The sequence below is a fragment of the Diospyros lotus genome, chromosome 9 (genome assembly GCF_014633365.1).
Source record: "Diospyros lotus cultivar Yz01 chromosome 9, ASM1463336v1, whole genome shotgun sequence".
Lineage (NCBI taxonomy): Eukaryota > Viridiplantae > Streptophyta > Magnoliopsida > Ericales > Ebenaceae > Diospyros > Diospyros lotus.
The window spans coordinates 10524681-10536696 of record NC_068346.1 but is presented as its reverse complement, the minus strand read 5'-3'; the positions used below and the strand labels follow the sequence as shown (position 1 = coordinate 10536696).

At 41.5% G+C, this 12016-nt stretch overlaps 1 protein-coding gene across 4 annotated transcripts in view; it reads right to left on the bottom strand.

The window, feature by feature from the left end:
* LOC127809119 (uncharacterized protein At2g33490-like) overlaps positions 1-12016 on the bottom strand; it is an 80427-nt gene that overhangs the window by 21912 nt on the left and 46499 nt on the right. For all 4 annotated transcript variants that reach the window (XR_008025076.1, XM_052347812.1, XM_052347811.1 and 1 more), the window contains exon 3: positions 474-548. Coding sequence is in view for 3 of the 4 variants with exons in the window: in XM_052347812.1 (XP_052203772.1) it covers positions 474-548 (75 nt within the window). In the remaining variant the exon portion in view is untranslated. The remainder of the gene's footprint in view (positions 1-473; positions 549-12016) is intronic.

Here is a 12016-nt window from a genome sequence, read left to right as displayed (position 1 = left end):
CCTCCTCGAATGGTGGAGTATATGTTAGGAATATTTTGTATATTCTTCTTTCCTTTTTTGTACTTTTCTATTATGTTGTATTCTTCCTCTATAAGAACAAAGAGGAATCAAGTGTATTATTAACATACAAAAAATAGAGAAAATCATTTTTCTCCATCTCCCTTAGTTTATAATCACAATATACAAAATAGAATTATTTATATTTCTCTTGTCTTAGAATATTATAATTTTCAATCTAATCCTACAATCCGATCTGCAATGACCACTCCGCAAATTCTATATAGGATCAATGTTAACTTCTATGATTATAGCAGTACGAAACTTGGATTTCTGAGAAACTATAGATGCATCTAAGAAGACAAAAAAAAAAAAAAAAAGAACGGCAAACATGGTCCACAACAAAACACATAACCCAAGACACCTATAGACAATCCCAATTAAAATAAATACATAATAGATATTAATTCACTTACCACTTTCTTCATCATCATTTAAACCAGTCTTCTCAAGGAGACAAGTACCCATTTCCCTTAATGATTCTGAGAATTCTGAAAAGAAGTGAAATTAATTCATGAAACCTCTTGCTGAAAGAAGCATCACATTTGAATACAGTTAAATTTCAACAGAAACTATGATGTGAAAGAAATATCAGTAGTAATAAAATACTGTGTGGTGAACCAATCTTAGGTAATCAGATTATGAGCTGTTTCCATAAGTTTAATATGCCAACCAATCCCAGATTTGAACATTGATAATCAATAAATATCAACAGACATGATTTCTGTTTTGAATGATTCTTGATCATCTTGAACACATTAAAACACTGAGACAACCACCATGAATGACAGATAACTAAGCAGCGTGACTGAATTAGGCCAGGCATTTGTCAAATGCGATGACAGATAAGAACCTTCAACAAGTTTGTAAAGAGCTTTAGGAGTGTGCACCCAAGAAGGGGATGAATTGGGTGTTTGAAAAACTTTTCATTTGCTTTGATGATTATGCACAGAAACTGTTTTTGAATACTTTCATGCCTTCGAAAAATATTTGCTGTGAATAAGGTTGACAATGTTTAACATTTGTGATTTCAGTGCTGGAAATGTTGAATGAAAATACTTTATGCTCATGTGATTTCAAAAACAATGCTTGAAATATAAATTAAAGATGCAGAGCATATGAAAATCAAGGTATAGAGAAGCAAAGAACAAACAGTGCACATAATATTTATAGTGATTCGGTAAACTGTCTACATCCACTATCTTAGCTCCTCATCAATGATTTTCAACAGTCCTCTATCTGTTTAGCTTTTATAGGTTAAGCTATAACCTTCACACAGCTTTTACAGATTTAGCTGGGACCTCAACTTTTTAAAGGCTAAGTTGGAACCTCTACTTTCATCGACTTAGTAACCTTATGTTGGAAATCGCAATCAACCATCTTGTTTCCTATGATTGTGGGATTATTCCTGTAATTATGGTTTGACTTTTTGCACATATTTGATTCCAGTTGTTTTGCTTCCTTTTTCATAGTTTCCTATTGTATTCTTTCCTATTTTGCAATTCCTCTTGTATATAAAGGATGATTGACCCTACTGTAAATGGTGAAAATCATTACAATTTCCACCTGGTATCAGAGCCTTCATTGTTGTGATTTTGCTGTGTAGTTTCTCTTCTTTATGTGTCGCTGCCAAGCCTTCATTGCCGGCATTTTATTTTCATCTTCCTGGTTCTTTCTCGGCCTTCATAGCTGAAAGACCTCTCTGTTCTTCTCTTATCCTTTGACCCAACCGACAAGACATGTCTTTGGTTTCAGCAACTAGCAACCTTAATCCAACTTTGCCTAACTCCAATGCTGGTATGCTGTTTGGAGCCACTTATAGCAGTACAACTAGTGACCTCCAAAACCTGAATCCATCCTACAGATTAGATGGAAGAAATTATCTGCAGTGGTCTCAAGTGGTAAGAACCTTCTTGAAAGGAAAAGATAAACTCAGTCATCTCCGCAACAAAACGATCACAGATTTGCAACATGGGATGAGGACTCGGCAATCATGTCGTGGCTATGGAATTCCATGTAGCCTGAAATCAGCCGCAGCTACATGTTCCTATCAACTGTCGAGGAGGTATGGGAAACTGTTCGGAAAACATACTCAAAAATGCAAGATTTGGCTTTGATGTTTGAAATCAAAACCAAAATCTCGTCTACAAAATAGGGAAGTCTTTCTATGACTAAGTATTACAATACAATGAATGGCTTGTGGTTAGAACTTGATCACTATAAAAATATGAAAATGAAAGATAGCAAGGATGCTGAAGTTTTGAAGGAATTCTGATGTGATCCAACCGATAGGAAGGATCTCCAAAGGATGAAATGGATTGAATTGTATTTCAGAATTGGAATTACAAGAAAATGAAAGTAAGAACAGCAGCAACTGGGCGTTCGAGAGGCCCAGAACTCTCCTACAATCACTCCAAATTCTTCACACCTTTCTCACTCTCTTCCTACCCCTTTTATAAGCTGTTATTCCCTTCTCTCTCCTGCATAACCGTATTTGGTTATGCAGGCGTGTCTGCTGGTTTGTTACACAAACCAGCCAAATATCTATCCTACCCCTTAGCGCACCTGCTGATTGGTGCTTCCTCCAGCTGTACCCTCAACTCCCTTCGGATGCTTGTGACGCCTATAGTAAGTATGCAAAATCGGGGGCCTAACAAATTCTTCAAAAGAGATTAAGTATTTGAGTTTCTAGTAGGATTAAACTCAGAGTTAGACCCTGTTCAAGTTCAAATAATTGGGAAAGCAAAGCTACCATCGTTGAGTAAAATCTTCTCAATTGTTCGGGCTGAAGAGAGCAGGCGCTTAGTCATGTTGGAGTCTCAGCAAACCGAAGGATCTACCAAGGTATTAGGGAAAACTAATGGAGGAAAGCAAACTATAGGACGACAGAACGATTACATCAAACCATCTAATAAAAGATGGTATTTGGTGCACGTTTTGTAAGAAGCCATGCCACAAGAACGAAAACTGTCTCAAGCTTCATGGAAAAGTCCAAGTGCTTAGTCAAATTGGTGGATTCAAGGGATAGGCACAACAGTCCACTAACACTACCAAAACAGAAGATTAGTCACAAGATAACTTCGCCAATAGTGATGAACTTGGTGGGCTGAGTAAGGAAGAAATTGAGAAGCTACGATGTTTTATCCAATCCCTCTCTAGCTTTAATTCTGCATGCTCTCTAGCTACTTTTAGTAAGTGTTTATTTTCTCGTTCCTTAAATGCTAATGAAAAAGTCCATACCATACTTCATGGATCTCGACTTAAGAGCAACCAATCACATAACACCATGTCCCACATCGTTTGAAACCTACAAACCACTTTCGAGAAATAAAGGAATTGATGTTGCAAATGGCTCTCATACTACAAATGAAGGTCAAGGTAATATTAATCTCATCCCAAACAATCCTTTACATAATGTTCTTCATGTTCCAAAGTTATCCATCAATCTTTTGTCTATCGACCAAATTACTAAATCTTTAAACTGCGTAGTATTACTTTTTTTGACACACACTGTGTTTTCTAGGACCAGACTTTAGGGAGGAGGATTAGACTCGCTAAGGTTAAGGACAGACTCTATTATCTTGAGGTAGCGAGTAGTTCCAATGGACTAAGGCAGCAGTTGACCTTTTCATCACAACGTACCTCCTCTCATGCTGCTACTTTCAAGAACATGCCTAAGATCTTACTACAACATTGTTAGTTTGGCCATCCTCCATTTACACTATTACAAACTATGTTTCCAGCTTTATTCCATAATCCATCTCTTGACACTCTTTATTATGAAGTCTATGAACGAGCTAAACATCACAAAACTTCTTTTCCCTTGGTTAATAAAAGGTTTGATTTACCTTATTCCTTGATCTATGGTGATGTGTAATGACACAAATTTAGTTATTCAATGTTGTGTCGTGCCTTGAGCATTGAGTTGGTTAGCCTTGATGTTTAATATGTTGTTTTTGGTGATTATTTTCTACCTGTTGGATAAGGGTTAAGTGTGTAAGCTAAGTGATTAAGCTAGATTTTTGGTGTTGTATCCAAATGTATGTGAAAATTATAGCTTAGATGTCCGAATATAGGCCAAGATATTCGAATGAGAGCCTAGGCATTTGGATGTGTGAGTTTTGGGCCTTATTCGGATGGCATATGAGGTATTTGAATACCCTTATGGCTTTTTGGGTCACTCATTCGGATGGGGTGCTCAGCATCCGAATGCAAGAAGCAAATATTGAAATTAAGCCAAGGGTATGTGAGTGTCATCTGGATGCTACAGTGGCTCATTCGGATGACTTCTTTGAATTTTTGTGAGTGGCATTCGGATGGGAGCTAAAACATTCGAATGCCCTATGTTTCTTGTGTGCAGTTTTCCCTTTGCAGCCTGATTTCGACTTTGATGCAGCCCTAATCTCTCAAAACTCAAAACATAAAAGTTGTAGATCTTTCTTTTTTCGTTCCATGGCATCTTGAATCACCTCAATCAGAGCTCGAACGAGAGAGTTATGCCCAAAATACGAAAACACGTCAAAACTATCCAGAATCACTTAATTAACTCCGTTTTTAATTTAATGCCTCTCATATTCAGATGAGGGGCTTAGCATTCGGATACCACTATCACAAATTGGCTTAAATGTTGTGTCTTGCATCCAGATACCCTTTGCCATATCCGGATGGCTCTCACAATCATCAAGCCATTACATCCGGATGTCCTCTCTCATTCGAATGACCTCCACTATCAGCGATTCCCAGGCACATATATTCCTCCACCACGTATGTCGATCTAGATCTAGATCGGCTTTTTAAGAGGTATGTCGGAGAATTTTCTTCCCATCTCACCACGTATATTCCTCCACCTCTCTTTGCTTCACATATATATATATATATATAAATAAGTAGAGTCGGGGGAGGAAAATTAATTACAGAGAGTAGGCCAAGAGCAATGAGGAAGAAGAAGAAGAGAAAGAAGAAGGAAAGCTTGAGCTTAACTTTTGGAGTTAATTTTATTCTCATTTCAGGCAAGTTTTCTTCTTTTATTCTTGTTATTGCGAGTTCTTTCTCCTCTCCTCCTTCTGGTGCAAGTTTTTCCCTTCCTCCTTCCATATGCGAGCTTTTGCTCCCTCTGTTCTTATTAATCTTAGTCAATTCAATCATTTTTAGGAGGAGTTGAGTTTTGAGCGTTTTGCATGTTGGTATTTTTGGTTGGATCTCGGTTGGATCTTGTTCTAGTGGCCACGGAGAGTTAGTTCCCTCTCCAATTTCTTGTGGAATGAAGATAGGTTACCATGAGGGTAGGTTCCAATTGTGGATGTTGGATTTGGTCTCTATAGTTTCCCATGCCATGTTATTTTGCATGTTGCAGATATGTTGATATTGTGGCCGAGAGAGAGCAGTGCACGTGCTTTATGCAATTTCCATATTTTGTCACTACAAATGCATGCAAGGGTTTGGGATTATGCATTTAGGGGTTACATGTGAATGTGTGCTTGGTCACGAGCATGTTAGTTACTAGAGTATTTATGTTGCTGGACACGAGCATTTCATTCGATATGTGGGTTCCTATGTGGGCGAGCGTGGCTTGATGCATGGTTTATGGGGACTATGTATCATGTTTATGCTCATTATGCCACCGCATTCTATATGTGCATTTGTATGGTTCTTGGTGCCGGTTCTAGTATTATAGTTGTGCGGTGTCGGGTAATCCAAACCGAGTATATGTTCACGAACGTTCTAGCATGCCAAGCGAGCTTCAGCTCGAGTTATAGGTACAGTTACCCTCAGAGCAGTAGCAGGTTTGTGTTATGGACCTAGGTGCTAGTGCATTTTATTTGGGCCCCAAGATCTGATATGTGCATATTTTTGTTATGCGGTTGATACCTGTTATTTCATATATGATTGGTTGGCATGCTTTGCATGAGATTTGAACTTGGGTGTGGGTTATTTTTTAGCTCTTTATTCTTGTTAGCCTTTCCTTCTTATATGCTTACTGAGTCTTGTGACTCACTCTTGCTTCTCTTCATTTCAGGTAAGGACAATGCCAAAGTTGAAGGTGAGTCTAGTGGTGCCGGACTTACCTGAGTAGACAGTGTATTGGGCAGTCCATGTTGACCTTACTATAGGGTAGAGTTGTATAACAGGGTTGCTGTATCTTTTGAGTTTTTGGTTGGCTTGTATATATGTAAACCCTGTAGCCCTGTGGGCCAATTGTTCTTTCAAATGCATGCCTAGGTTGTGGTTTTTCTTTCGTTGCTAGATTAATTATCAGGTATATGTGAATCCAAGTGTGCATGCATGGTAGGTCTTATCACTTCCCTTTGGTTTCCTTTTTCCCTCAGGGCCACCCGCTAGGGTTCTTTAGTTTGGCTGGGGATCCGGGTGAGGGTCTCACATTTGGTTGGTATTAGAGCAATTTTGGGTTATTTAGGTTAAATTGTCCCTGTACACCTAGGTTGTTGGGTAGAGTTAGGGTGTTTTGGTATTGAGTTAATCTTTGAGGCTGTATTTTGTTTCTAAGTATTGTTTTTATGTAGGAAGCATGAATACTCGTAGTGGGCGAGGATGAGGGCAACCACCTCGTGTGAGCCGTGGGCAGGATACTCCTCTATCTGAGGTGCCGAGTGGTGCTAGCGGAGAGCAGCAGCAGGGGACTCCAGATATGTAGGAGACCCTGACGGGCATTCTACGTGCAGTAGATGTATTAGCTGTAATGTAGTTGAGGTATGTGCAATATGATCAGGAGCACCATAATCCAGGTCGAGCATCTTGTTCAGAGGCATCTAATGCTGAGAGCAGCTCTGGGGGCACACTTCTCAAGAACTTTATGGCCCTACATCCACCCGAGTTCAGGGGAGGTGCAGATGCAGTAGAAGCAAAGAATTGGCTATTGGAAATAGAGAAGCATATGCAACCTATGGACTGTATAGAGGGTCAGAAGGTGTAGTTGGTAACCTTCCTTCTGAAGGGTGATGCAGGACGCTGGTGGGAGACAACCAGGCAGCAGTTTGCAGGGCGAGTGCCATCATGGGCTAAGTTCGAGACGCTCTTCCGTGAGACCTACATTCCTGAGTGGGTTCGTGAGCAAAGGGTCTACGAGATCATTGAACTGTAACAGGGAAGTATGACAGTGGTGCAATATGAGACTGAGTTTGTGGCCTTAGCACGATATGCTCCAGAGTTGGTGACTCTAGTCCCATAAGATTAGCAAGTTCGAGCGAGGTCTACATCCAGAAATACGTCATGCCATGGCTGGAGTCTAAAGTTGAAGACTTCTCCACAGTTGTGCGACGTACCTATGCTATAGAGAAGAATATTCAAGAGGACAAGAGAGAGCAGGTGGCCACTACAGGGAAGACATCTGGGAGTGGAAGCAAGAAGAGGAACTGGGATTCAAGTTCCAACAAGGGATCAAGGGGTGCTCTAGTGTGTAAGACTTGCAGCAGAAGGCATCAGGGGTAGTGTAGGGTAGTTCAGGGGAATGTGTGCTATCATTGTGAGCAGCCAAGTCATGTGCGGAAGGACTATCCACGTAGATCTACAACTGCGCCAAGCCAGGGGATTGTTTGCTATCGTTGTGGCCAACCAGGCCACAAGGCTAATGTATGCACCCAGCCAGCATTAGTGGATGGAACGAAGACTAGAGGATCAGGTTAAAAGGCCAGCCCAGAGATCAGCCACTACCAGGGGCCAAGGAGCAGCTCAGCGACCTGCCACTATTGACAGACCTCAAGTAGCGGGCAAGGTGTTTGCATTGACAACAGCGGAAGTTGAGGGAGGCAACGAGACAGTGCAAGGTATACTTTCCTTATATGGTTCAGATGTACGTGTTTTGTTTGACACAAGCTCTACACACTCCTTCATAGCACCATATGTTTTGCATTTAGTCCCTGTTGTTAGTTGCTCTCTACCATATGTTTTGTCTGTCACGACATCGGGCGATAGTATGTTGCTAGGGATGCAGTGGTAAGAGACTGTAAGATTGTGGTTCATGATTGGGTGTTACCAAGGGATCTTGTGGTGCTAGCTATACAAGATTTTGATCTTCTGTAGGGCATGGACTGGCTGTCTCACCACTGTGCTAAGGTTGATTATTGACGTAAGGTGATCACTTTTGAGCCTCCTGATCAGTCAGAGATTGTATACAAGGGAGTTAAGCCAATTGTGGCAACGCCGATGATCTTAGTGATGCGAGCAGAGAAGCTGATTTGACAAGGGTGTGAGGCATACTTAGCTTTTGTGACAATTACTCCTGGGGAGAGGAAGGAGTTAGTTGATCTTCCTATTATTCGGGATTTTCCAGATGTGTTTTCGGACGAATTACCAAGTTTGCCACCTCATAGGGAGATTGATTTCACTATTGAGTTGTTGTCGGGCACGCAACCCATCTCTAAGACTCCCTATCGCATGGCTGCTAATGAGTTGAAAGAGTTGAAGGTGCAAGTACAAGCTCTACTAGAAAAGGGATTTATCCGGCTTAGTACTACACCGTGGGGAGCGCCGATGTTGTTCGTGCGGAAGAAGGATGGCTCCATGCGATTATGTATTGATTATCAACAGCTTAATCAAGTAACAATAAAGAACAAGTATCCTTTACCCCGTGTAGATGATTTGCTTGACCAGTTACGGGGAGCATTAGTATTCTCCAAGATTGACCTGCGTTCGGGGTACCATCAGGTGCGAGTGAGGGATGAGGACATCTCGAAGACCGCTTTTCACATGATACCCAGTTCATTATGAGTTTGTGGTCATGCCATTTGGGCTGACTAATGCTCCGGTGATATTCATGGATTTGATGAACTGGGTATTCAGGGATTATTTGGACAGTTTCGTCATTATTTTCATAGATGACATCCTGATCTACTCTCCTAGCCTGTCTGACCATGAGACTCATCTGATGATGGTTTTGCAAAGACTCAGAGAGGAGCAGTTATATGCTAAATTTTCTAAATGTGAGTTTTGGCAGACTCAGGTAGTGTTCTTAGGGCATGTGGTCTCGAGTGAAGGGGTATCGGTGGATCCGAAGAAAGTCAGAGTTGTGTTAGATTGGCTGAGACCTACTACTGTGACAAAAGTATGGAGTTTTCTGGGTCTTGCAGGGTACTATCGGCGTTTCATTGAGGGTTTTGCTTGTTTGGCTTCTCCTATGACTAAATTGACACGCAAGGGGGTTAGCTTTATTTGGGACGACGCCTGAGAGCGATGTTTCTAGGAGTTGAAGAGGCGGTTGACTTCGGCACCTGTGTTAGCTATTCCCAGGAGCGGCGAGATGTTTACAGTCTATAGTGATGCCTCATATACAGGTCTGAGTTGTGTTTTGATGCAAGGTGGGCGACTTAATGCTTATGCATCCAGGCAACTGAGGAAGCATCAGCTGAATTATCCTACACATTCCTTGGAGCTCGCTACAGTTGTGTTTGCTTTAAAGATTGGCGTCACTACCTTTATGGAGAGAAGGTACAGATTTATACTGATCATAAGAGTTTGAAGTATTTATTCCCTCAGAAAGAGATGAATATGAGGCAACAGCGTTGGTTAGAGCTGATGGAGGACTATGGCTGAAATTTTGGACCATCCGGGCAAGGCGAATATAGTGGCTGATGCCTTGAGTCGTCGAGGAGCGGCTTTGACGGCGATGCTAGTTTAGGAGTGGTCTTTACTACAGCAGATGAGCGAGCTCATCTACTCAGCATCAGGGAGTATCCCAAGGATCTATTATGCTTATATGAGTGTTCACTTCGACTTGGTGGACCGAATACGGGACCGACAGCGACATGCTGAGAGGTTGGCTCAAATTATGGCTGATATAGACAGATTTGGACCTTTGGGTTATAGTTTGAAGGATGATGGCTTACTATTGTTTCGCGGTAGGATTTGTGTACCAGGTGATAAAGAGATTAGACAAGAGATATTACCGAAAGCTCATCGATCTTGTTACACTATTCACCTAGGGACAACAAAGATGTACCAGGACTTGCAGCGTCAGTGGGCCGACATGAAGAGATATATTGCTGAGTATGTGGCACATTGCTTGGTGTGTCAACAAGTTAAAGCTAAACACCAGAGGCCAGCAGGTTTGCTTCATCCCTTGTCTATTCCCGAGTGGAAGTGAGACCGGATTGCTATGGACTTTGTCACAAGATTGCCTCGCACCAATCGCGAACATGACACCATATGGGTGGTAGTGGACAGGTTGACGAAGTCTGCTCACTTTCTACCTGTCAGGAAGACGTATCCGATGCATCGTTTGGCTAAGTTGTACATTGATGAAGTTGAGGTTGCACGGGGTGCCAGCTAGTATTGTCCCGAACTGTGACCCTCGGTTTACCTCTCATTTTTGGGAGGCATTACAAAGTGCCATGGGAACGAGGTTGACTTTTAACACAGCGTTCCATCCCTAGATTGATGGGAAGACGGAGCAGACTATTCAGATTTTGGAGGATATGCTCCAGGCATGCGTGTTGGATTTTCATGGCAGTTGGGACAAGCATCTGTCACAGGTAGAGTTTACTTATAATAATAGCTACCAGTCTACCATTAAAATAGCACCATTTGAGGCACTGTACAGACAACTCTACAAATCGCCTCTATGTTGGGCTGAGGTTGGAGAGAGTTCAGAGTTGGAGCCAGATATTGTTGAGCAGACCACAAAGAAGGTTAAATTGATTAGAGCGTGGATGAAGGCTGCTCAAGATTGCCAAAAGAGCTATGCAGATAGGAGGCAACGGGACTTGGAGTTTGTAGTTGAAGATCATGTGTTCCTTCGGGTTATGCCAATGAAAGGTGTACGCCGTTTTGGAGTTACAGGTAAGCTTAGTCCGTGCTATGTGGGTCCATTTGAGGTATTGGAACAGATTAGACCATTGGTGTATCGTTTAGCATTGTCTCCACAGCTTGCTCAAGTGCAAGACGTCTTCCATGTCTCTATGCTCCGTAAGTGTGTAGCAGATCCAAGATAAGTCATTGATTATTCTCCCCTTGAAGTGAAAGAAGATGCCTCATATATCGAATTGCTTGTCTGCATTGTGGATGGGAAGGAGAAAATGTTGCGGAATCGTTTTATTCCTTATGTTAAAATCCAGTGGCAATGGCACAGGCTAAAGGAAGGTACGTGGGAATTAGAAAAAGAGATGAGGTGAGTTCTTCCCTAGCTTTTCGAGTGATCAGATATGAATTTGGGGGACCAAATTCTTTAAGGGGGGAGGATTTGTAATGACTCGAATTTAATTCTACAATGTTGTGTCATACCTCAAGTATAGAGTTGGTTAGCTTTGATGTTTAATATGTTGTTTTTGGTGATTATTTTCTAACTGTTGAATATGGGTTAAGTGTGTAAGCTAAGTGATTAAGCTAGATTTTTGGTGTTGTATCCGAATGTATGTGAAAAATATAGCTTAGATATCCGAATATAGGCCAGGATATTCGAAAGAGAGCCTAGGCATTCGGATGTGTGAGTTTTGGGCCTTATTCGGATGGCATATGAGGTATTCGAATACCCTTATGGCTTTTTGGGTCACTCATTCGAATGGGGTGCTTAGCATTCGGATGCAAGAACCAAATATTGAAATTAAGCCAAGGGTATGTGAGTGTCATCTGGATGCTACAGTGGCTCATTCAGATGACTTCTTTGAATTTTTGTGAGTGGCATTCGGATGGAAGCTAAGACATTCGGATGCCCTATGTTTCTTGTGTGCGGTTATCCCTTTGCAACCCGATTTCGACCTTGATGCAGCTCGAATCTCTCAAAACTCAAAACATGAAAGTTGTAGATCTTTCTCTTGTCGTTCCATAGCAGCTTGAATCACCTCAATCGGAGCTCGGACGAGAGAGTTATGCCCAAAATACGAAAACACGTCAAAACTATCCAGAATCACTTAATTAACTCCGTTTTTAATTTAATGCCTCTCATATTCAGATGAGGGGCTTAGCATTCGGATACCACTATCACAAATTGGCTTAAATGTTGTGTCTTGCA